This window comes from Rhinatrema bivittatum, chromosome 5, assembly GCF_901001135.1.
Source record: "Rhinatrema bivittatum chromosome 5, aRhiBiv1.1, whole genome shotgun sequence".
NCBI classification, from domain to species: domain Eukaryota; kingdom Metazoa; phylum Chordata; class Amphibia; order Gymnophiona; family Rhinatrematidae; genus Rhinatrema; species Rhinatrema bivittatum.
In genome coordinates this window covers 310,785,529-310,811,003 of record NC_042619.1, presented here as the reverse complement: position 1 = coordinate 310,811,003, position 25,475 = coordinate 310,785,529, and the positions used below count along the sequence as shown (strand labels likewise).

Below are 25,475 nucleotides of genomic sequence, written 5' to 3'. Positions count from 1 at the left end.
ACCCCCAAGGCAGGCACCCATTCTCTCACGCGCACATCCAGATCAACCCCCCAAGGCAGGCATCCATTCTCTCACGCGCACATCCAGATCAACCCCCCCAAGGCAGGCACCCATTCTCTCACGCACACATCCAGATCAACCCCCCAAGGCAGGCACCCATTCTCTCACGCGCACATCCAGATCAACCCCCCAAGGCAGCCACCCATTCTCTCACGCGCACATCCAGATCAACCCCCAAGGCAGGCACCCATTTTCTCACGCGCACATCCAGATCAACCCCCCAGGCAGGCACCCATTCTCTCACGCGCACATCCAGATCAACCCCCCCAGGCAGGCACCCATTCTCTCACGCGCACATCCAGATCAACCCCCCCAGGCAGGCACCCATTCTCTCACGCGCACATCCAGATCAACCCCCCCAGGCAGGCACCCATTCTCTCACGCGCACATCCAGATCAACCCCCAAGGCAGGCACCCATTCTCTCACGCGCACATCCAGATGAAACCCCCAAGGCAGGCACCCATTCTCTCACGCGCACATCCAGATCAACCCCCAAGGCAGGCACCCATTCTCTCACGCGCACATCCAGATCAACCCCCCAAGGCAGGCATCCATTCTCTCACGCGCACATCCAGATCAACCCCCCCAAGGCAGGCACCCATTCTCTCACGCACACATCCAGATCAACCCCCCAAGGCAGGCACCCATTCTCTCACGCGCACATCCAGATCAACCCCCCAAGGCAGCCACCCATTCTCTCACGCGCACATCCAGATCAACCCCCAAGGCAGGCACCCATTTTCTCACGCGCACATCCAGATGAAACCCCCAAGGCAGGCACCCATTCTCTCACGCGCACATCCAGATCAACCCCCAAGGCAGGCACCCATTCTCTCACACGCACATCCAGATCAACCCCCCAAGGCAGGCACCCATTCTCTCACGCGCACATCCAGATCAACCCCCCCAAGGCAGGCACCCATTCTCTCACGCACACATCCAGATCAACCCCCCAAGGCAGGCACCCATTCTCTCACGCGCACATCCAGATCAACCCCCCAAGGCAGGCACCCATTCTCTCACGCGCACATCCAGATCAACCCCCCAAGGCAGGCACTCATTCTCTCAAGCAAACACAGAAAGACGCCTAAGCAGGCACTCATTCTCTCACACACACACACAGTGAAGGCAGGCCCTCCTTTCTTTGTTTTTCCGGCAGCCAAGGAGCCTCTCTCATTCCTGCTGTTGCTCTCACCGCCGTCACGTGGCTGTTAGGGAGGAGCCAATCCTTCGTCGCTGCCCGTTCTGTTGCCTCCTCCTCTGTGCAGGCCCCGTGAGATTAAAAATTGGCAGGACTAGCACTTCCTCCATGCTGATCTCATGTATTGCGAGATTAGCATAGAGAACGTGCTACTCATGTTTATAAATGATTTGGAAAGGGGAACATCAAGTGAGGTGATCAAATTTGCAGATGACACAAAATTATGCAGAGTAGTTAAGCAGATTGTGATAAATTGCAGGAGGATCTTGTGAGACTGGAAAATTGGGCTTCCAAATGGTAGATGAAATTTAATGGCACAAGTGCAAAGTGATACATACAGGGAAAAATAACCCTTGTTGTAGTTACACAATGTTAGGTTCCATATTAGGAGCTACCACCCAGGAAAGAGATCTAGGCGTCATAGTGGATAATATATTGAAATCGTCGGCCCAGTGTGCTGTGGCGATCAAAAAGGCAAACAGAATGTTAGGAATTATTAAGAAGAGAATGGAAAATAAATCGATGGATTTCATAATGCCTCTGTATTGCTCCATGGTGAGACTGCACCTTGAATACTGTGTGATATTCTGGTCACTGCATCTCAAAAAGGATATAGCTGCACTGGAGAAAGTGCAGAGAAGGGCAACCAAAATGATAAGGGGCATGGAACAGCTCCCCTTTGAGGAAAGGCTAAAGAAGTTAGGGCTGTTCAGTTTGGAGAAGAGTCGGCTGAGGGGGCATATGATAGAGGTGTTTAAAATTATGAGAGGTCTAGAATGGGTAGATTTGAATCGGTTATTTACGCTTTCAGATAATAGAAGGACTAGAGGGCATTCCATGAAGTTAGCAAGTAGCACATTTAAGACTAATCAGAGAAAATTCTTTTTCACAACGCACAATAAAGCTCTGGAATTTGTTGCCAGAGGATGTGGTTAGTGCAGTTAGTGTAGCTGGGTTCAAAAAAGATTTGGATAAGTTCTTGGAGGAGAAGTCCATTAATGGCTATTAACCAAGTTTACTTAGGGAATAGCTACTGCTATTAATTGCATCAGTAGCATGGGATCTTCTTGGTGTTTGGGTAATTGCCAGGTTCTTGTGGCCTGATTTGGCCTCTGTTGGACACAGGATGCTGGGCTTGATGGACCCTTGGTCTGACCCCGTATGGCATCTCTTACGTTCTTATTCTCATGAATTCTAATACCACAGGCCTGTACAGAGGAGGAGGCAACAGAACGGGCAGTGCCAGAAGCAGCTACCTGTGGGATGAGGTCCACTGGCAGCTGCACGGCCTGTTTTTCAGCTGTCAGTGGGTTTGGGTCCACTGGTGGCCACATGCCCCTTCCCCCGCGGTACGCCATTCGCGGCCCCCCCCCCCCCCCGTTTGCGCACCCCTGCCATAACCTATTCCTTTGAATTTACTGTTCTACTTTTTCCTTGGCAGTGTTTCTATAGCTTTGCTCACTAATTAATTTAGACTGACAGGTTTGTAATTGCAGCTTCGTTTTTCCCCACTTATGTGGAATGCATCACCTAAACACATTTCTACACTTACAACATAAACTACACATTAACAGGCACTGCCAACAATGTCTCTGATGTATACTTAGAACGCAATAGGTACTGCAAATGATTTCTTATGGCATCTAATTGTGCTTATTAGTTTTATTACATGTTGTAAGAGACATTATGTGGAGTTCTTACTAATTAATAGTGAAGAAAAGATTCTTGATAAAGCAACACATTGCAAAGCAGAATGCAAGAGGCAGTGAAGCAGGTTCTCAGTAAGATCACTAATATATAAGACTGAAGAGCAAAGGTACATAATTTCTTTTAATGTAAACAGCACAGACTGAGCACTCTAGCAGGAGCACATCAGAGAGTGCTTACCTCAGCTTTGGGTCCTATGAAGAGGTCCCCCTCCAGGGCTCCAGCCATGACACGCACATGCTTTGGACGCCCTACGCTACAACAGCAAAGAGAAAACACAAGTGTTAAACTGGGAAAGGGAACAGAGGAACCAGATGACTTAAAAAGAGTGCAAAATTTCCACTTTCAGCAAGAGCTGTGCTATGGCCTCCAGAAGATGAGAATTAAGCCTGGCTCTCAGGCCTAAAGACAACACTTGGCTATCTTGGCTTTTTAGTCTGCATGCAGCTCTGACATTTTGCCTTCCTGCTGAAGCCTGACTTGCTCCATCTTGGCTGGACGGACTGCAGCAAGGATTTCTCAAACACCAGGAACAAATGGGGCTAGGCTGATACAACCAAGAACTCCCTTGCCCATCCCTGACAGGGGGTTTTTCATTTAGAGACAGTGATTTTAAAGAAGAATGGTGAGGGGGTAGTTACCATTAGCTGCAGGCTCCTGATACATTACACAACACGTATATAAATCCACCTCCTCCACCACATGTATTTGAAGTAGACGCTTGTCCTCGAAAGTTCATGCCTCAAAAATCAGTTAAGACTACAAAAAGCACCACCAATATTTTTGCATTATATTTAGTAATTGCCCAGTACATAGTGTACCTGTACGTCAAAACCAAAAAATGAAGAGGACATATAGAGCCAGAAACAAGTTCCACAACTAGCTGCATTGTAAAAGCAAAGAATGAGCCAGCATCAAAGTCCTGGCTTTACAGCACCACTCCTAAGGCATTACAGTCCCATGGTACTCCATACAAAAATAATCACATTATAATGCACTGGAATCAAATCATCCCCCTGTGCTTTGCTCCCATGGTCAAAGGCAGCCATCCAGGACTTCTTTCAGATGATAATCATCTCACTTCTTCCCAGAAGGAAAGAGAGGGTTTATAGGCAAGATGCCCTCCCCTCCCACAAAGTTACCAAGTTACCACATTTTTATTTCACAGCTACAGCTGCGAGGACAGTTCTTTTTTGGCTCTTCCTCACAGAGAGAGGGTACTGCCAGGATCTGCACTCAAGCCTCATCCCACCTTACAGACATTCCAAGCTCTGATGCCAAGAGATCTTATAAGCAGCAAGGGCAAGCATGGCTACTATTAGGATGGGAGATCTCCAGGGAGCACTGGTGCTACAGAAGTAGTATTACTGGCTCAGCAGAAAGCACTCACTCCTCTCCCTACCACAAGTCAACATTGAAACAATGCTCCAACATGATGTCATATTTCAGAGCCAATGTTACACTGAGGTTCTGTACATTGCACATACATTAACCTTCCCATGGCACTTTTTGCCAGAGTAGGGCTTCCACTGTCACCAGGGAAGGTTCTTTTCTAGATCATATTCCTACACTGCTTTTGTGCTGATGGGCCAGCAATTGAAGGAATAGATAACCTTGAAGGCGTAGCGATGATTGACAGTCAACTCAGTTCTGAGCAACATTCAGCAGACACATGCCAATCTTTTCAAAATCAGTTTATAGCTGTTCACTACAACAAACTAATCTGTTAAAGAAGTACTTATAGGAAAATTAGTTTCTTACCTGATAATTTTCGTTCCTGAAGTACCAAGGATCAGTCCAGACCGCTGGGTTATGCCTCCCTTCCAGCAGATGGAGTCAGAGAGAAACTGAAAAGGCACCTCCCATTTACCCTGGTGTGCCACCTGCGATCCCTCAGTATAATCGATATCAAAGCAGAATGAAACATAAATCTCATCCTGTGTGGTTTTTTTTGTTTTGTTTTTTTTATTTTTAAACAACCAATGACTAGATCAAGTAAGAACACTCTAAAAATACCATGAAAGGTATTCCTGCTGCTTTTTTTTTTTTTTTTTTTTTTAAGCAAAAGAACTTGTTGAACAACAACTGTAAAGAGAAACAAACAGAGGTATGACAAGAAAACGAGCAGACTCTCCTGCAAGAAACAGACTTGGGCGGGCGTCTGGACTGATCCTTGGTACTACAGGAACGAAAATTATCAGGTAAGAAACTAATTTTCCTTTCCCTGTACGTACCAGGATCAGTCTAGACTGCTGGGATGTACCCGAGCCGCCTTAAATGGGGTGGGCCCCAGAGAGTCCCACTCGGAGCATCCTGCTGCCAAAAGGAATCTACAGTTGGACCCCGAACATCCAACCTGTAATGTCTAGCAAACGTGCGCAAGGACTTCCAAGTAGCCGCTCTACAAATTTCCTGGGGCTAGGATGCCGCCCTAAGGCCAACCGGTACAGGATGTCCGTGACATATGTAAGTGGAAGCTATAGCGTCCTTTAGCCAGCGAGCGATGGTAGTTTTGGAAGCTTTAGAACCCCTCTTCGGACCATACCACAAGACGAAAAGATGATCCGATGTACGAAAATTATTTGAGACTTCTAGATATCGCAACAGGAGTCTTCGAACATCCAAGTGCCGTAAATCGCAACTGTGAGAAGAACGGATCTCCTCTTCAGAAAAGGAGAGTAAATCAACCAAACAAATAGCCACTAGAAAAACCGTCTTGAGAGTCAAATCCTTCAAGGTAGCACGCTTAATAGGCTCAAACGGAGAGGCACAGACGCCTCTGAGAACCAAGGTCAAACTCCAAGATGGACAAAGCGCTCATACCGGAGGACGTAAATGCTTGACACTGCGCAAGAAATGAATGACGTCTGAGTGCTGCACCATGGTAGAACCTTCAATCTTACCATGCAAACAGCCGAAGGCTGCTACCTAGACCCGGAGAGAGTTATAGGCAAGACCCTTTTTCAACCCCTTCCTGTAAAAACACCAGAATATGCGCTATCGTGGACCTATGTTGGGGCACTTTCAACCCATCGCACCACGACTCAAAAACCTTCCATACCCTGACATAAGCTAGAGAGGTGGAGGTCGTGCGAGCTCTGAGAAGAGTAAAAATCACTGCTGCCGGATAACCTTTCTTTCCGAGTCGCCTCCTCTCATAAGCCAAGCCGCTAGACAAAAACGATCCGCCTGATTGAAAAATACGGGGCCTTGAAGCAGAAGGGTTGATATGTGACTCAGGCACAATGGACGGTCGACTGCCAGGGTGACCGGATCCGCAAACCACGGTCTCCTTGGCCACTCCGGGGCTACTAGAATAACCAGCCCCGGATGAGATTCTATGCGCCTCACAGAAACACAGAAATGACGGCAGAAGAACAAACGGCCCATCCAGTCTGCCCAACAAGCTACGTACTTTATCTTTTTTTTACCTCCCTTTTTCTCTCTCCCACCTGTTACTATTGGCTTCCAGTACCCTCCGGCCCTAATTCCCCTCCACCCCACCACCAATGTAGAGAGCAGCGCCGGATCTGCATCCAAGTGAACATCCAGCTCAATTAGGGGTAGCAACCGCTGCAACAAGCAGGCCACACTTCTGCCCATACTCTTACCCACCCCTGGTTTTTGTTTTTTTTGTTTTTGGAGATGGCAGCCCTCCATCCTTCCGCTCCGTGAAGGTGGAACACCAACCACTGGCATCCCGCTCCGTGAATGCCTGTGGCTACTGCCGCTCCGTGCAGTGTTTTGCTGCCTCCTCTTTATTCACGTCCTCTAGACTTGATGGATCCAGAACTTTTCCTACCAGTGGCCAAGGGGGAAACACATAAAGAAGATTGTTTAGGGGCTATCTACTCCTTCCGACCCGTGCTCCCTTCTTTGACTGACAAAGCCGAACTGCTTTGGCATTGCTCCGAGCTGCCAATAAGTCTAGGCGCGGGGTTCCCCAACGACGAATAATGAGCCTCATCTCCTCGGGTGACAGCTCCAACTCTCCGGGATCTAGGTGCTGTCGGCTGAGAAAATCCGCTTGAACATTGCCTACGCTTTGAATGCCACCGGACGACTCCTTGTACCCCCTTGTCGGTTTATGTAGATCACTGTTGTCGCATTGTCCGAAAGAATCCGTACTGCCAGGTGGTGAACCAAGGGGAGAAAGTGCTGTATGGCCAGGCGTACCGCTCTGGTCTCCAAAAGATTGATCGACCATTTGCTTGTCGAGGGGACCACTGCCCCTGAGCAGACTTGGATTGACAGACCGCTCCCCAACTGGTCAGAATGGCATCGGTCGTAATGATGATCCAAGGTGGGGGTTCCAGGTCCACCCCCTGAAGAAGATGTCCCGGAACCAACCACCAACTTAGACTGGACCGAGCTGGCTCCAGCAAGGGTAAGGACAGGGCTTACACAGCGAGAAAGCAGCGCCCTCTGTAACTGTCGCATATGAGTAAAAACCCACGGGACCAATTCCTGGGTAGATGCCATATGTCCAAGCCCTTGCAAATAATCCCATGCCGTGGGCAAAGGAAGAGCCAAAAGACGCTGGATCTGAGACATTAAGTTGAGCATGTGCTGACAGGGGAGGAACACCTTGCCAGCCGCTGTGTCAAACCAGGCCCCCAGAAATTCCAAGACCTGAGAAGGTGCCAGATGGCTCTTGGCAAAAATTCACTATCCATCCCCAGGACTGTAGGCTGTCCAACACTGACTGCACCGCTATCTCGCCGAGCGTTTGTGACTTCGCCCGGATGAGCCAATCGTCCAGATAAGGATGGACCAAGATTCCCCAACGTCGTGAGGAAGCTGCCACTACGAACAGCACCTTGATAAACACTCTCAGGGCCATGGATCTTGAACCAAAGAAAACGTTGATGGCGTGCCTGAATTCCGTGTAGATCAGCGTCCGTGAGATCCAAAGAGGCCAAATACGCGTCCCTGTGGACAGCCGCAATAACCGACCTCAGTGTCTCCATCCGAAACGCGTAATGCTCGGTTGACCTGCTTGAGGTCCGGATCGATCAAAATGTGCCCTCTTGCTTGGGGACTATGAAATAAATGGAGTAACGACCGGTCCTAGTCTCGGTGGGCAGGACCGGAACCACGGGAAGTGTCTGAGCAATGACCTGTGGCTTGTCCGGGGGACCGCATGTGGAAAACTATAAACAGATCGCGAAGCAGTCGAGCAAAATCCAAAGCGTAATCGTGACTTATAGTACCTAGCACCCATTGGTCCGCCCTGACCCATTCCTCCCAAAAGCGGGAGAACCGCCCCCCTATCAGAGGTACAGAGGAATGGGCCGGTGCCCCCCGACCGTTGAGGCCTCCTGCCTTGAAGGAATGCGACCAGGTCTGTGAATGGAAAGGCGATTGCCGCTGTGCGAAGGACGAACCCCTTCCCCGCACGAAAACGGCATTGACCGAGAAAACAGCCTCTGGACGTACTGTTTGGGCTTGTCCGCAGGAAGCTTGTACACCTTGCTGTCTCCCAAATCCTTAATGAGTTGTTCCAATTCAGCTCCAAACAATAATTTGCCCTTAAAAAGAAAAGAACCCAATCGAGCCGTGGAGAAGGCATCCGCCGACCAGTGGCGTAGCCACAGGAGACGTCTTGCTGAAACCGCGGATGCCATGGTGTGCGCAGAAGACCGTAGGAGATCATACAAGGCATCCGCCGTGTAGGCGACCACAGACTCCATGCGGTTAGCCCGCTCTGTCTCCTCAGAAGGCTCCTGGGCCGTAAGCAAATGTTGAACCCAGAGGAGAGTGGCCCTCTGCATAAGGCTGCTACAGACAGCTGCCCGGACGCCGAGCGCAGATAGTTCAAAAATGCGCTTAAGATCCCCAATTTTCTATCCTGAAGATCCTTCAGCACCGTTCCACCAGTCACTGGAATAGTGGTATGCTTGATAAGAGCCGTGATGGCAGAGTCCACTTTGGGAACCTTAAGGAGATCTAGAGAGTCGTTTGGGAGGGGGTACAGACTTTTTTTTTTTATATTTCATAGCCCTGTTGACTCTTAATGATGCCTCGGGGAATCCCATTCCCGGGATGCAATGTGAAAAGGTTTATGGTGAAATGGAAAACCTTGCGGAGGACCTGTAAGCCCTGCTAAAAACAGCATCCCTGGGAGTGGAATCCACCTCGGGATGCAGAGCCGAGATCTCCAATGCCTGCAAAAACCTGCAGAATTAAGGGATCCAACTCATCCTTGCTGAACAGCCTAAGGATTTGAGGATCAGCCCCTTCCACAGGCACATGGCCGTCTACATCCCCTCCCGTATCATGATTGTCAATGTCCGCAGCCTGGGGAATAACCGGATCTGGAGTCATATCAGGGCAAGGAAGGCGGGCGACGCCTCTCCCTGGTCCGGTGTAGGATTAAAAAGCTTAGGGGGGGGGGGGGGGGGGGGGGGGGGGGGGGACTCCGAGTCTGCCTCAGCCTCCAATTAGGCCTTGTGTAATAAAACAAAAAATAAAGACTCTCTTTTTTTTAAACAAATAGTGATGAAAAGGGCTGTGGCCTCATTAAGGCCCTCCGAAAGTGCTGAGGCATCCCGAGCACGCTGGCGCTGGGGCTCAATGCTGGCGGAGAAATGGGGGGAAATCCTCCTCCCCCAACGCTGCATCAGCGTCCATGCTCGGCGCGTTCGGCACGTCCAAAATGGCCGCCGCCTCCTCTTCAAGTGGAGGTGGGGCGAGCCTCTGCTCCTGAGCCGCCGAACTTCCCCGCGGTTCACGCGACTCGCAAAAGTGAGAAACTGCGGGCAACCCCCGGCCATCTGGAGGGGTTTTTTTGGGGTTTTTTTTAAAACAGAGACTCCTAGAGCACTGTTAGCCTAAGGAATAACAACTTGATCTAGTCATAGGAATTGGGAGCAAACCTGTGCACCAATTGACAAATTTGAGAAGGATCAGGACCGCAGGTTATGCCTCTCAATCTGCTGGAGTCAGAGATATACTGGGGGATTGCAGGTGGCACACCAGGGTATATGGGACGTGCCTTTTCAGTTTCTCTCTGACTCCATCTGCTGGAAGGGAGGCATAACCCAGCAGTCTGGACTGATCCTGGTACGTACAGGGAACACATATTCATTCAAAATGGCCTCACTGCATTTTTAGTTTGGTGCACAAAAATGTTTTCTTGAAGCAGACTGACTACCAGACTGTACTAAGTATCACACACAAATCAACAACCACAGAACAGACTGCTAGATACTTACTAGTTAGGGAAGCAGTACTTTGGGATCTGATCTCCAGCAAATCCAGCCTTAACAACCCCTGAACCCTAAAAAGAGGAAGAGAGAACCAACCATTAGCTTGAGCAGCAGCAGTACACCCCCATTCCATTCCAGTAAAAGAAACCAGCAGACCACAAAATAGAGAGTGAGACCCAGCCCTTTGCAGCCCATGCCAGGAAAACTGCAGAGTTAATAAGAGGGCATTGATACTGTCCTAGAATGCAGCGCGTTTTCCCAACAAGTGTGCCGTGGCTAGAGTGCAGGTATGCCGCGGTTGTAGTCTCATTTCCTGTTTCCCTCCTGACCTACAGGATGTCCTCCCGCCAGCAGAGGGCAGACAACAGCACTTACCGGCAGCTGCTCCTGCTTTCCTCTGCAACAGAAACTGCCTAGGGGGCCTGTAGTCTCATGAAACCTGCCCCCAAGCAGTTCAGATTGTAGAGGGAAGCTGGCAAAGGAGGAAGAAGCAGCACTCTGTAAGCTGCTCACATATTTCTTCTGTACAAGGAATGGGGTTGGGGTGAGGAAAGGGAAGGGAAGCTCAATATCCCCCACCAGGTGTGGGGGAGAGTGAAGAGAAGGTGATGATGCTTCATGGGGATGGGGAGGAAACATGGAGCGAAAGGGAAGGTGATGGCGATGTCAGGTGATGGAGGGAAAGGGAAAAGAAGTGATGACAGGGGTTGAGGGAGATGGAATATTATGATTATGTTGGAGGGGAGAGGAGTGGAGAGAGAGGGAAGGTGATGATACCAGGGGATGAAGGAGAGGGAAGATGATGTTGATGATGCCAGGAAGTGAGGGAGAGGGCAGGTAATGCCAGGGGGTTGAAGGAAAGAGAAGCTGATTGGTGTGGATGGAGAAGGAAAGAAAGTGATGATGCCAGGAGGTGAGGGAGAAGGGTAGAAAGAAAGGGAAGGTGATGATGTTACCAGGAGTAAGGAGGGGTAGAAAGAAGGTAATGATGATGCAAGCAGGGAGGAAGTAGTAGAGTGAAAAGGTGATAATAGGGGATGGGCGAGTGGAGGGAAAGGGAGAGGGAAGGTGATGTTGCCAAGAAGTAGGGAAGAAGGATGGAGGGAGAGGGAAGGTGATGATGAGGGATGGGAGAGAGGGGTAGAAAGAAAGGCATGATGATTATGGCAGCAGAGTGTAGAAGATAGAGAGGGAGAGAGAAGTTGGTGATGCCAGGGGGTTGGAGAGAGGGGTAGAGGGAAAGGGAAGGAGGGAAAGGGAAGGAGGTGATAATGCTGCAGGCGAGGAGAACAGTTGGAGAGAGAAAGAAGGTGATGATGCCAGGGGGTAGGGAAGCAAGGGAAGGTGATGATGGGGGTGGGGCTAGAAGGATAGGGAAGGTGATGATGATTGTGGAGAAGAGATGGTGGGAGAGGGAAGAGGTGGAGTGCTAGAGAAAGTGATGATGCAAGGGAGGGGGAGAGGGAAGGGAAAAGGTGATGATGCCAGGGGGCTGGAGGAAGAGAGAAGAGAAATGTGATGGTACCAAGGGTTGGGGGGAGAGGGAAGGTGATATTTATTTATTTAGTACTATTTATATCCCGCCTATTGCAAAACAATTGTACTAGGCCGATGATGCCAATGGGATGGGGGGAGAGGGCCGAGAAGCGAGTGATGATGGGGAAATGATTAGTGTGCCACAATGACGTGAACCCTGTGACAGGGGTGCCATGAAACAAAAAAGGTTCGGCACCACCGTCCTAGGACACACATAGGCCGATGCAATAAGACACAGGCACATCCACATCCCCTGTGCACCCGATGCAATATTCTAATGAGAGAAATCGAAGCGGCATACAAAAAGGACACGCTAGTGAGAAATGTGCATTTCTGGCGCTCAAACCTATATTGCATTGGGTGCATGGACAACTAAATTGTGTGTTCCTAGCAAAGGTGCATCATTTATATGACGTAACAGAAATCTGCAATGCCTGTTTACCAAAAGTAAAGGAATCGTCCACGGTTTGTTTGTTTTTTACAGTGTCCTTTAGCTAATCAACATGCCCTATGAGGCTAATCCCTATACACATTTTTTAATTTTTTGTTCTAACCCCAAATAATTCAATCTTATACTAATCTCTCTAAACAACCCTACCCTACAAGGGACACATTTATCACAACACAGAGGATCACACTTTTCAATGTTTCTCATGAGCCCTTACCAAATAAACTTTATCCACCTCCAGAGCTGCGGTTAATTTACCAGCATTAAAAAAAAAAAAAATGTGCCTTGGGCACCCAGCCTTTGGGTGCACTTTCCTGCATCGGGTGGTAATAGCTAATGTCTGTTTGCATGCATGCAATTTAAATGCAATGAGCACTATTCAATATGCTTTGGTTAGGGTGCTCGTTTTAGATGCATTGATCTCCTTGCTGCATCAGATGCTATTACTGTGCGTCTGAAATGCAAGCCCAACCACAAGTAAACTTGTGTGCTAGGCTGGGCGCACCTTACTGCATCAGCCTGTCAGTGTGCACAAGTGAGCATTCATACACAGCCACCAGGCCTGGGAAAGTACGAAAGGGAGCATTCATACTCACACTCTCTCAGCTCACTCTACAGACAGCTGTTTCATATTCTCTACAGTTCATATCATCATCTCCCATTCACAAATGTGTCTTTCCACTCTCTCTAGTTAGTCTATCCTGATCATCTGATTCCTCGCCCCTCCAACTCCAGCCAACACAGGCTTCCAGGAGCAGCACTAACCAAACTCTTCAAAATATCAATTTTGTTGTTTTCTTGATTCTACTCTTTCAGCTCTAGACATTCATAATATATATAAATGCTTATATTTTGTACATGTGACTGAAAAAAATAAGGAGTTAGGCACATAAATGCATGCACTTAGAAAGGGCATCAGGCATAGGGAGCCCAAACTGACAAAGCATAAGTCCACTTTGAAAATTCACAGGTGTCCCCAGTATATGTGTGCCAACATACATGCATGAAGTTACACCTGCTCCTGAGCACTTCATGTGTCGATTTATAAGCATATTCTTTCAAAAGTATGCGCAGAAATCTCCGCCCCTCCCACACACACCACTAGCACATGCACACATAATGGAGTTATACGCATAACTTTACTTACACTGGTCCCAGATTCATTTTCAAAAGGCGATTTATGGGAATAAACTGGGTTTTATGCACTTAAATCCTACTGAAAATCAACCTCCTTATTGGACCAGATGCCTGAATGGGGAGCCTGGTTAAACATCTAAGTACCTTCGGCAGTAATGGAGGGGCAATTTAGACATTCAAGACTGAAAATGAGCTCAGTGCAGCCAACTGCAAGACTGTGTCTAGATTGTCCACTCTTCTGGATGTCTGCATTTATTTATTTCCAGTATTTATAACCTGCCTATCAATAATTCCTAGGCAAGAAACAGATATTCATACATAATCAATTAACACAAAACATATACATATATAAATATCATAAAACCAAGCATTACAATCACACACTATATAAAATTTCTACCAAATCATATGTGGGCTAACTACTAGCAACAGCTGAAATTCCATAAAACCTGTTTAAATAGGAAACTAAAAAGTCTTCCTAAAATATTTTATACATTCATCGGATCAAATGTCTTCAGGTTAAGTTCAGCCATCTGATTCCACTTATAACACCTAACTTGCTGCTTGGAAAACATGCTAGACCTCTTTCTGGTCTCTATGCTACTTTTGTCATCTAATTGCTGTGCAAGCTTTTAAAATATCAGTACAAGTTACTCAAGTTTTACTCTCTGCTTTTAAGGCTCTCCCTTCCTTGAAATGCAATCTATAGGTATCTGTGCTATATTTCTGCTAAAACAAGTATCGGTGTGAGGGCTGAACAGGGAGGATGAGCACAGCAATGTCTTTGTCTTACATATATTCATAATGGTGGGAGAGGTTAAGCAGAAGGAACATTTAAAAAGCTCTAAACACTATGGGGATCTTAATGTTTTTAATTTCAACTAAACTACCTTTAGAGCTTTGTCTAATACTGCTGTTTTAAACAAACCACACCCATCTAATGCTTGAGGAAGAAAATTGTTGAACAGGTGCTGTCACCTGTATAAATCTAGATACACACCTTCTGCATTGGTGTGTGCAGTTCTATGTACCATACATAAAGTAAATATACAAAGTGTACTTACACAGAAATACTGCAAACACTTTTCTTAGCAGAAGAAATACCACTTTCATTAGAAACAATAGGCAGTGCAAGTAAGCAACACACAACTAGGGGGGGGCATGTTAAGCCAGCTACAAAATCATGGAATAGGAGGCGATGTCCTTTCGTGGATTACAAATTGGTTAAGACAGGAAACAGATTAGGATTAAATGGTCAATTTTCTCAGTGGAAAAGGATAAACAGTGGAGTGCCTCAGGGATCTGTACTTGGACCGGTGCTTTTCAAAATATATATATATATATATATATAAATGATCTGGAAAGGGATACGAGTGAGGTTATCAAATTTGTGGATGATACAAAATTATTCAGAGTAGTTAAATCACAAGCTGATTGTGATACATTACAGGAGGATCTTGCAAGACTGCAAGATTGGGCATCCAAATGGCAGATGAAATTTAATGTGGACAAGTGCAAGGTGTTGCATATAGGGAAAAATAACCCCTGCTGTAGTTACATGATGTTAGGTTCCATATTAGGAGCTACCACCCAGGAAAAAGATCTAGGCATCATAGTGGATAATACTTTAAAATTGTCAGCTCAGTGTGCTGCAGCAGTCAAAAAAGCAAACAGAATGTTAGGAATTATTAGGAAGGGAATGGTTAATAAAACGGAAAATGTTATAATGCCTCTGTATCGCTCCATGGTGAGACCGCACCTTGAATACTGTGTTCAATTCTGGTCACCGCATCTCAAAAAAGATATAGTTGCGATGGAGAAGGTACAGAGAAGGGCAATCAAAATGATAAAGGGGATGGAACAGCTCCCCTATGAGGAAAGGCTGAAGAGGTTAGGGCTGTTCAGCTTGGAGAAGAGACGGCTGAGGGAGGGATATGATAGAGGTCTTTAAGATCATGAGAGGTATTGAACGAGTAGATGTGAATCGGTTATTTACACTATCGAATAATAGAAGGACTAGGGGGCATTCCATGAAGTTAGCAAGTAGCACATTTAAGACTAATCAGAGAAAATTATTTTTCACTCAACGCACAATAAAGCTCTGGAATTTGTTGCCAGATGATGTGGTTAGTGCAGTTAGTGTAGCTGGGTTCAAAAAAAGTTTGCATAAGTTCTTGGAGGAGAAGTCCATTACCTGCTATTAATCAAGTTTAGTTAGGGAATAGCCACTGCTATTAATTGCATCAGTAGCATGGGATCTTCTTAGTGTTTGGGTAATTGCCAGGTTCTTGTGGCCTGGTTTGGCCTCTGTTGGAAACAGGTTGCTGGGCTTGATGGACCCTTGGTCTGACCCAGCATGGCAATTTCTTATGTTCTTATCACATAAGCAATTCCACCTTAATTATGTGCAACTGTAAAAAGCTATGCCAGCTTCTATAATCATACCAGACTTGTGTGTACATGCATACAAACAAAAAAAGGTTAAACTTTTAGTCTAATGATCATGTTATCCAGACCAGAGCTCACTCAGATGTATAAACTGACACTCATTCACATGCCAGTAAGCTGCCTTGTCTTCTCCACACTCACTATTTTATGTTGCTTGTCTCTTACTTTCTCATTTATTCAGATACTGTAACCTTTGTCAACTTCCTCACACTCACCTCAGTACTCTGTGAGCTTGCAAGTCCTCTATATAGTTCATTCAGTTACTTGTAGGCCAACGGTCTTCTACTTCACTCTGTCTCCCTCTGCCCACTGTAACCCATATGCAGACTATGGATGATTGATATTCTATCAATATCTCTCTATGGGCCTAATTTACTAAGACTTTTTCCCTATTCTATGACTAGGTGAAAAACCTTTAGAGGTCTATGTTCAGACATTGGTCAGTTAGCAAAGTTAGCTGGATAAACTTATCCAGCTAACTTTGGAGTCATATTCAACAGTGCAGCCATAAGAACATAAGAAAATGCCATACTGGGTCAGACCAAGGGTCCATCAAGCCCAGCATCCTGTTTCCAACAGTGGCCAATCCAGGCCATAAGAACCTGGCAAGTACCCCAAAACTAAGTCTATTCCATGTTACCATTGCTTATGGCAGTGGCTATTCTCTAAGTGAACTTAATAGCAGGTAATGGACTTCTCCTCCAAGAACTTATCCAATCCTTTTTTTAAACACAGCTATACTAACTGCACTAACCACATCCTCTGGCAACAAATTCCAGAGTTTAATTGTGCGCTGAGTAAAAAAGAACTTTCTCCGATTAGTTTTAAATGTGCCCCATGCTAACTTCATGGAGTGCCCCCTAGTCTTTCTACTATCCGAAAGAGTAAATAACCGATTCACATCTACCCGTTCTAGACCTCTCATGATTTTAAACACCTCTATCATATCCCCCCTCAGTCTTCTCTTCGCCAAGCTGAAAAGTCCTAACCTCTATAGTCTTTCCTCATAGGGGAGTTGTTCCATTCCCCTTATCATTTTGGTAACCCTTCTCTGTACCTTCTCCATTGCAATTATATCTTTTTTGAGATGCGGCGACCAGAATTGTACACAGTATTCAAGGTGCGGTCTCACCATGGAGCGATACAGAGGCATTATGACATTTTCCGTTTTATTCACCATTCCCTTTCTAATAATTCCCAACATTCTGTTTGCTTTTTTGACTGCCGCAGCACACTGAACCGACGATTTCAATGTGTTATCCACTATGACACCTAGATCTCTTTCTTGGGTTGTAGCACCTAATATGGAACCCAACATTGTGTAATTATAGCATGGGTTATTTTTCCCTATATGCATCACCTTGCACTTAACCACATTAAATTTCATCTGCCATTTGGATGCCCAATTTTCCAGTCTCACAAGGTCTTCCTGCAATTTATCACAATCTGCTTGTGATTTAACTACTCTGAACAATTTTGTGTCATCTGCAAATTTGATTATCTCACTCATCGTATTTCTTTCCAGATCATTTATAAATATATTGAAAAGTAAGAGTCCCAATACAGATCCCTGAGGCACTCCACTGTCTACTCCCTTCCACTGAGAAAATTGCCCATTTAATCCTACTCTCTGTTTCCTGTCTTTTAGCCAGTTTGCAATCCATGAAAGGACATCGCCACCTATCCCATGACTTTTTACTTTTCCTAGAAGCCTCTCATGAGGAACTTTGTCAAACGCCTTCTGAAAATCCAAGTATACTATATCTACCGGTTCACCTTTATCCACATGTTTATTAACTCCTTCAAAAAATGAATTTACATTGTTGATCGCTATTAGCTACGCGTGTTTTGGACACGCTAACCCCAGTTTTACATTGGGGGTTATGGATGAGCATCAAGCTGTGCACTGCTGCCAGCGCACAGTATTGCATCGACCTATTAGCCAGCTAAGTCATCCAGCTAACTCTGAATATTGGAGTTAGCCGGGTTAACTCAACTCCTCCCAGTTATGCCCTTGGACCACTTCTAACTTATCCGCTAAATTCTAGCTCCCTAACTTATTAGCCGGCTAATATAGCCAGGTAGACCATTTAGTCAGATAACTATTATGCTATCAGTCTAAATGGGTTTTGAAAATGGACCTCTTAGTAAATCAGACTCCATGCATCTCTGCAGAAAGCTGGGTGTATTTCAGGCTCAGAACCTTGAGGTTCTCTGGCATATTCTGAACTGGCCCTGTGGCAAAATTACATGCTCAGAAAATTAGTTCTTTGTTACTATTGGTATTAATCATAACCAATATAAATGCAATCTAGTTATACACATCACACAAAGTTAATGTGTAAGCATTATCTAGAATAAAAAGTGGGTGGAGTCCTAGGAGTGTAGGAGTAGTCTTGTGGTTAGAGCAGCGGACTAATAACCAGGAGACCAGGGTTCAAGTACCACTGTTGCTCCTTGTGACCCTGAGCAAGTCACTTTACCCTCCACTGCCTTTGGTACAAACTTACAGGCCGATACTGTTTACCTGCCATTGGTCGCGCGTTTTCCCTTACCCCCTTATTCAGTAAGGGGCAGAAAACGCACGTCCAACCCGCCGAACCTAATAGCGCCCTCAACATGCAAATGCACGTTGATGGCCCTATTAGGTATTCGCGTGCGATTCAGAAAGTAAAATGTGCAGCCAAGCCGCACATTTTACTTTCAGAAATTAGCGCCCACCTATGGTAGGCGATCATTTCTTCCAGCACCGGGAAAGTGCTGGAAAACTTAATATCATGGCGATATTAAGTCGGAGGTCCCGAAGAGTAAAAAAAAGTTTAAAAAAATTTTTTTTTTTAAATTGGAAGTCGGCCGGCGGCTGTCGGGTCGAAAACCGGACGCTCAATTTTGCCGGCATCCGGTTTCCAAGCCCATGGCTGTCAGCGGGCTCGAGAACTGAAGCCGGCAAAATTGAGCATTGGCAGTCAAACCCGCTGACAGCTGCTGCTCCTGTCAAAAAGGAGGTCCCAGGCCTCATTTAAATACTGTATCGTGCGCATAGGCGAGTGGCCTGTGCGCACGATACAGTATTTAAATGAGTGAGTGGCCTGTGCCACTCACTCATTTAAATACTGGACTTTACTGAATCGGCCTGATAGATTGAAAGCCTTCTGGGGATAGAGAAATACCTACAGTACCTGAATGTAATCTAATTTGAAATGCTGAAAAAAGTGTGAAAAGCAGAATTAAAAAAAATAAATAAGGGTGTGTGGCCATAGGCATAGTTTTTCTGCTTAGTTTGGGGAGGGGGGGGGGCCACAAGAGCTAAGGAGGTCTCCATATTTGAGGGCTGACTCAGGCACTAACCTGAAACGTATAGAGAAAGCACTGTCCCTCCCATTCTTTCCCAAAACTACACCTATATCTGTGACCCTTTTATATCTATCTAGATCGGACTTTCCTGATCAATCTCTCTGCTAGTTTCTGTCCCCTAGTAAGCTGCTAATGCAGCGTCCACACGCAGTGACAGCATATTTAATATCCTGGACCTAATAAATGCTACAAGGCATGTGATGATTGGATATTTCTTATAACATAGGATTGCTAGTAGAATGTCTGTGACCTAAAACTGTCACTACAATGTTTGTGACCCAGGAGGATTCTGATTATTCGGGCTCAGGAAAGAGTGATATGGGTACACATGTCTGGAAGCTGCTGGCAGCGGGCACAGGTCACTATGCCCCCGGTTTAGAAACGGGCCTCCAGTGCAAAGGCGGAGACCACCTGGTAGCTGAATTATGTGGCAGCCGCAGTGGAAGCAGCGCGCGAAGTAGGCGAAATCACGATTCTTGCTGGTCCCTTACTGGTAATATCCGTCTGCCCCATGCCATGCCTGCGCTACGATTACATAGCAGATCCAGGCGATGGGGGATGGATGGCCAAATGCCCATTACGTGGGCAGTAGAAAGGTTAAGACCGCAGCCCTGTGCCTAGTAAATGTGTGTGTGTGGGGGGGGGGGGGGGGTGAGCACACGCCCGGGGCTCGGTGGCGGGCCTGCGAGGTTGCATACCCGGGTGCGCGCCTCACCCCGCCCCGCCGCCACTCCCTTCGCCCTAGGCCCCGCCGCCGCTCCCAGCCTCACATTGTCTATCACCACGGGCTGGTTGGCGATGATGTCGTAGGACTCCATGGCCTCCTCCCTGCCGGTTCCGCGCTGCCGGTGACTCCACTTCTCCTGAGCCGCTGCGCCTCCAAACCCCGCCCGCGACAAAAAAAAAAAAACCAAACTAAAGAAAAGTCCCTCTCTTCAGAAACCGCGACCCGTCCAGTCAGCTGCCACCGGCGCCGGACACACCTAAACTGACAGTGCGAAGGCGGGGCCAGGCGCAGCCATTCAGCGCCCAGGATAGCTAGAGCGACAGGCGCTTGCGCCAGCAGTCAACGGGGGAAAGGGGCGGATACCTTGGGTGACTGTTTTTTTGACTGCGGACCAATCGAATGAGATTCAAGAGGTCAGCTCCTATGTTTCGTTCACGATCGGTTGACTGTCAGGGAGCATGATGTCATGGTCTGTTCTTAAAGAGACGGCGCACTAGCTGCTAGCCTGGAGGAATGAGTGTTTCATCTGCTCCAGAGAGACAGAATCAATGTCAGAGGCTCACAGATACTGGATTGGCCTGTCCTCGGTCTCCAAAGATTTTAAGGACGCCACAGGACATTTTTTTATGGTCAGCCACAGGACATTTTTTTATGGTCACTCATATGGATTTTCAAGTGCCGAAAATGCTTGGGGACCTCAGCAAAAAAAAATAAAAAATCAGTTTGCAAGAGATTTAATTCTCCGCTTTTTTGGCAGTGGTCATTATATCATGCTTCCATTGTACCTGGCAGGGCGTGATCCCCTCTATCATATAGTGTCTCAATCTCTACTAAAGCACAAGAAGGGACGTCCTCAGCGTCTAGCTCAGAGTCAATCAACAGAAACCGAGAGCAATATGCCATCTTAGTCCATTGAAGAGAAACCAAAACAACATGCAAAACACATAGAACAAATACGCTACAAGATGCCAGGCAGTGAGGGAGGGAATTGGTCATGGGCACTTACAATGATCAGCTAAGGTGTAGGGCATTGTGCCAGGAAAAGATTTAGGTAGAGTAAATGGGCCTTAAGATCCTTATCTGTCATCAGATTCTGTACCTGAGCCACCCTGATAGCCATATTGGAGGGAAGAAGAAAAGAGATCAGATTCTTAATTTTAGAAAATTGAGTACCTCAGTAATTTTTTCCTGTTCTAGGCATGTGGGAAAGCCCCTGATTTATTTATTTCTATTCCATTTACATTCAGGTATTGTATGTATTTCCCTATCCCCCAGATGGCTTACAATTAGGTTTGCCAACTTTCAGCCATCAAATTTCCAAACATTTGGAGATACTATTTAATATCTTTGCTGCTGGAGTTTATGCAGATGCGACTTATTGACATTCTTCACTATTAGAAAAACACAAACATAGAATAGAATAGCAAATAATGACCCACATGTTGTGCACAGTTTACTTCCTGCTGCAGTCCCATAGTCCCCAGTTGATCTCTGACTTTCCACTCACTTCTTGATCTGTTCTTCTTTTTGCCTTTATCACCTCCATTGGGAGGTCCTTCCAAGCATCCACCACCCTTTCTGTGAAGAAATATTTTCTTTGTATTTATTGAATTTAGAATAAATTACAAAGCAAATGCGTCTTGCTAACAGAAACATAAGTATAATCAGGAAATAAAAGATCAATAGAAACAATGTTTGAAGAAAAATAGAATCCAAGTTTCTCATTCATTAGTTCATTGCTAAAGGGAGGGACAGAAAATTACACATAGAAGAATCAAAGAAAGTAATACAGAGAAAATAGCAATAATGTGAATATTCCTGATACTCTCTATATAGGCCTTCAACCCTCTATCCCTTTGGGAGCTGCTGTAGAGGTAACAAGCTTTTTAGAATCAATAAGGAATCTTAATTACTCTGCTACAAAAAAAACCCCGTACCTATCTGCATTATATTTATAATGCATTTAAAAAGATATCATAACACAAAAGATGCTTCCAAAATCTCGTTATCTTTCAATGTATGGCCAAAAAAACTTTCCTCCTTTCCTGAGTAACCTTAGCCAAGTCAAGAAAAATCCTCACAGCTTCACCTAAAAAATACAAATGCATAACAGCACTAAAAATGTACTCAAAAGAAAGGTAGACAGATAGAGACTACCTTGCACAAACCAGCTCTTTTACCGTTCATCACTCCAAATGACGGAAAATCTTCACTGATGTCATCTTTGCTGTTCATACCGCTGACTGTATGTAAAACTGCCCCCCAAAACCTCACCCCAAGGTAATACCCTCTTTCAGTGGTATCTCTCTCATATAGCGGGTGCTGTTTCCACTAATTTTATAGCATTTTGATGAATCCAGGAGTTAATACCTTGAACCTCTTTCTCTAACACTTGTATCTTCCTAAATAGTCTTGGAGGTGACATTCATGGCCCACAGTCAAAGAATCCAGTTAGGCTGACAACAAATGAATTTTAGTAGAACATTCCATGAAAGCAGTCCCAAGTCCAACTATCAGATTCCAAAAAGAATTGTGTTACCTCAGCAGACTTTACCAGTGAGCCAAACACCTCACCAGGTGTTATGACCATCGGTCGCAGATGGCTGCGACCGCATCTACTCACATCTTGTTTTGCCCTGCTTCCCTCTCCGGGCCTGCTCGCGGCAGGGGTTAGCCTCTACTGCCACGTATCTCATGGTTCCTCGTGGCGGCTGGGACACCACCACCACTCACGCCAACTCTGGGCCTTCCTAGGGCTTCCAGGGGTGAAGCTCCAGTTAGCCCTTGCACCAAATTATGGACTCCTTGACCTCTCAAAGGTCCACCTAAGTCCCAGCGGTCCGGGTCCCTACAGGATCCTCCTGGGGGGACCGCAGACTTCCAGTGGCGAAGACTCCGTTCTTCTCCTTGACGTCACAACTCTTCATCTGCTTCCACCGTCGCCTCAGTCTCCATTGCCGAGGGTCAGCTGGTCACATCTTCTGTTCTGCCTTGCCACCCAATGGGAGAACCTATGGATCTTCCTCCTAAGGGTCATCATCCTCCCGTCAGTCCAAGGGTTCACAAGCCTGAGCATAACAGATTGCCAAGTTCATGGACCCAGAAGAGGTATCTGCCTGCCAGGCCATTCTGGGAATGGCCCAGCGCCTGATGGACCAGCAAAAGACCCTGGATGCCCTTGTCTCTGCAGTGGAGGGCCTGAACCAACACATTGAAGCATTAAGGCCCATGAATCCCACTCTGTCGTCCCTGCCTGTGGCTCTGGGGGACCACTCTACTCCTCAGGGCCCCGCGCAGGACACCGTGGGCGATCTTGGACAAGCAACTCCCACACAACTCCCGGCGCCCTCTCGATATACCGGAGACGCGAAGTTGTGTCGGGAATTCCTTAGCCAGTGTCAGGTCCGTTTTTCCTTGTTACCTGTTCAATTTCCTAGTGACCTGGTCAAAATCAGCTACATTATGTCCCTGCTCGATGGGAAGCCTTTGATCTGGGCCTCTCACCTATGGGAGAGAAGAGACCCGGTGTTTGGAAACTTGAACCAGTTTCTGTCCGCTTTCAGACAGATATTTGATGAGCCTGTCCGTAAACCCACTGCTGCCTCGGAATTGCTTCGGTTGCGACAGGGCACTCGGACAGTGGCCGAATACGCAACAGAATTCTGCACCTTAGTCGCAGAGCTAAATTGGAGAGAGGATTGCCTCCACGGGATTTCTTGGAATGGCTAGACTCGCGCCTCCACAATGAACTAGCAGCGAAGGAACTTCCGGACGACCTCAATGGCATGATAGAATTAGCCAATCGAGTGGATCGTCATATGCGGTTTCGCCTTCCAGAAGTAAAGGCAGCGAGAAGGCTTTCGCCTTCCCCCAAAGGCGCATCAGGAGCCCTTCGAACACCCCCCGGGAAACTCCAGGGCCTAGGACCTGAAGGAGGTCTCTTCCTGGGCCGTACTTCACCTGCACCTCCACTAACGCTGCCAGTGGCTTTAACCTCTGCGGATGGGGAGTTCCACACGTTAGCCCTGGTGGACTCCAGCGCTGGCGGCAATTTCATTATGAAAAGCCTGGTGGAACACTTAAAGATCCCACAAGTTCGTCTTCCAGTTCCTTTGGTCTTCTCCTCGATCCAAGGGAAACCTCTTCCGGAACGTGTGACACACACCACGGTTCCCGTCCAGCTGAGGGCTAGGGTCCTTCATCAAGAGCAGATGCCATTCTATGTTTTGGAGTATTCCATACATCCGGTCGTCCTGGGCCTTCCCTGGCTCCAGGAGCAGACTCCCCAGTTCAACTGGAAGACCCTGCAACTATCTCGCTGGGGGCCGAATTGTCATGGCAATTGCCTCCAAACAGTGATCCCAGTCTCATGTTCCATTGCCTCCACCAGTCTTCCAGGCCTGCCGGCCCCCTATGCCTCGTACGCGGATGTGTTCTCTAAACAAAGAGCCGAGATACTTCCACCCCATCGATCGTTCGATTGCGCCATCAACCTCCTCCCTGGCACTGAGCCTCCTTGGGGGCGCACCTATGCCCTCTCGCCTGCAGAGACGCAGGCCATGACAGAGTACATCAAAGCGAACCTGGAGAGGGGCTTCATTCAGAAGTCAAGGTCCCCAGCAGGGGCTGGGTTCTTCTTCTTCGGAAAGAAGGACGGAAGCCTTTGCCCTTGCATTGACTACCGGGGCCTGAATGCCATAACGGTCAAGGACCATTACCCCTTGCCCCTCATCTCTGAGCTCTTCAATCGGCCGCAAGGTGCGAGGATCTTCTCCAAGTTGGATCTCTGAGGGGCCTACAACCTGATCCGCATCAAGGGGGGTGATGAATGGAAGACGGCCTTCAACACCCGAGATGGCCACTATGAGTATTTGGTGATGCCGTTCAGGCTCTGTAATGCTCCAGCAGTGTTCCAGAACACCATGAATGAGATACTCCGCGATCTTTTTTATAAGTGCGTGGTCGTGAACCTGGACGACATTTTGATATTCTCGGACTCCCTGACCGCTCACCGTCAGCAAGTCGTTCAGGTATTGCAGCGCCTCTGAGAGCATAGACTATATGCAAAACTATATGCAAAACCTTTTGAACAGGAGTCTCTTCCCTTCCTGGGGTACATTGTCTCGAGTGAGGGATTCCGTATGGACCCACAAAAGCTGAAAGCCATTCGGGAATGGCTGCAGCCGTCTGGATTAAAGGTGTTCCAATGCTTCTTGGGTTTCGCCAATTATTACCGATCATTCATACTGCATTATGCATCCATCGTTGCCCCGATGACAGCCCTGACCCGGAAAGGCGCAGACCCCAAGAATTGGCCTCTGGGAGCGGAGGTCGCCTCAAGGAGGTGTTCCTGCGACAACCGTGCCTTCGGCATCCGGATCCACAGCGGCCATTTGTCATCGAAGTGGACGCGTCCTCAGAAGACGTGGGGGCCGTTCTGAGTCAGACTTCAGCTACGCCCGTGTGCCCTCCTCTCCCACCAGTTCTCTCCGGCTGAGCGGAACTACGCCATAGACAACAAGGAGCTCTTAGCAATAAAGGTAGCCCTAGAAGAGTGGCACCCTTGGCTAGAGGGGGCACAACACCAGTTTACGGTCTACACAGACCATAAAAACCTAGAGTACCTGCATCGGGCACAACGACTC

At 47.2% G+C, this 25,475-nt stretch overlaps 1 protein-coding gene across 1 annotated transcript in view; it reads right to left on the bottom strand.

Moving 5' to 3' along the window:
- The window catches only part of ACTR1B (actin related protein 1B), a 58,222-nt gene extending 38,143 nt beyond the window's left edge, over positions 1–20,079 (bottom strand). The window contains exons 1-3 of the mRNA XM_029604314.1: positions 19,874–20,079; positions 10,187–10,251; positions 3,150–3,225 (exon numbers count right to left, since the gene is read on the bottom strand). Coding sequence (XP_029460174.1) covers positions 3,150–3,225; positions 10,187–10,251; positions 19,874–19,921 — 189 coding nt within the window. The 5' untranslated portion in view covers positions 19,922–20,079. The remainder of the gene's footprint in view (positions 1–3,149; positions 3,226–10,186; positions 10,252–19,873) is intronic.
- Positions 20,080–25,475: the final 5,396 nt, after the last annotated feature.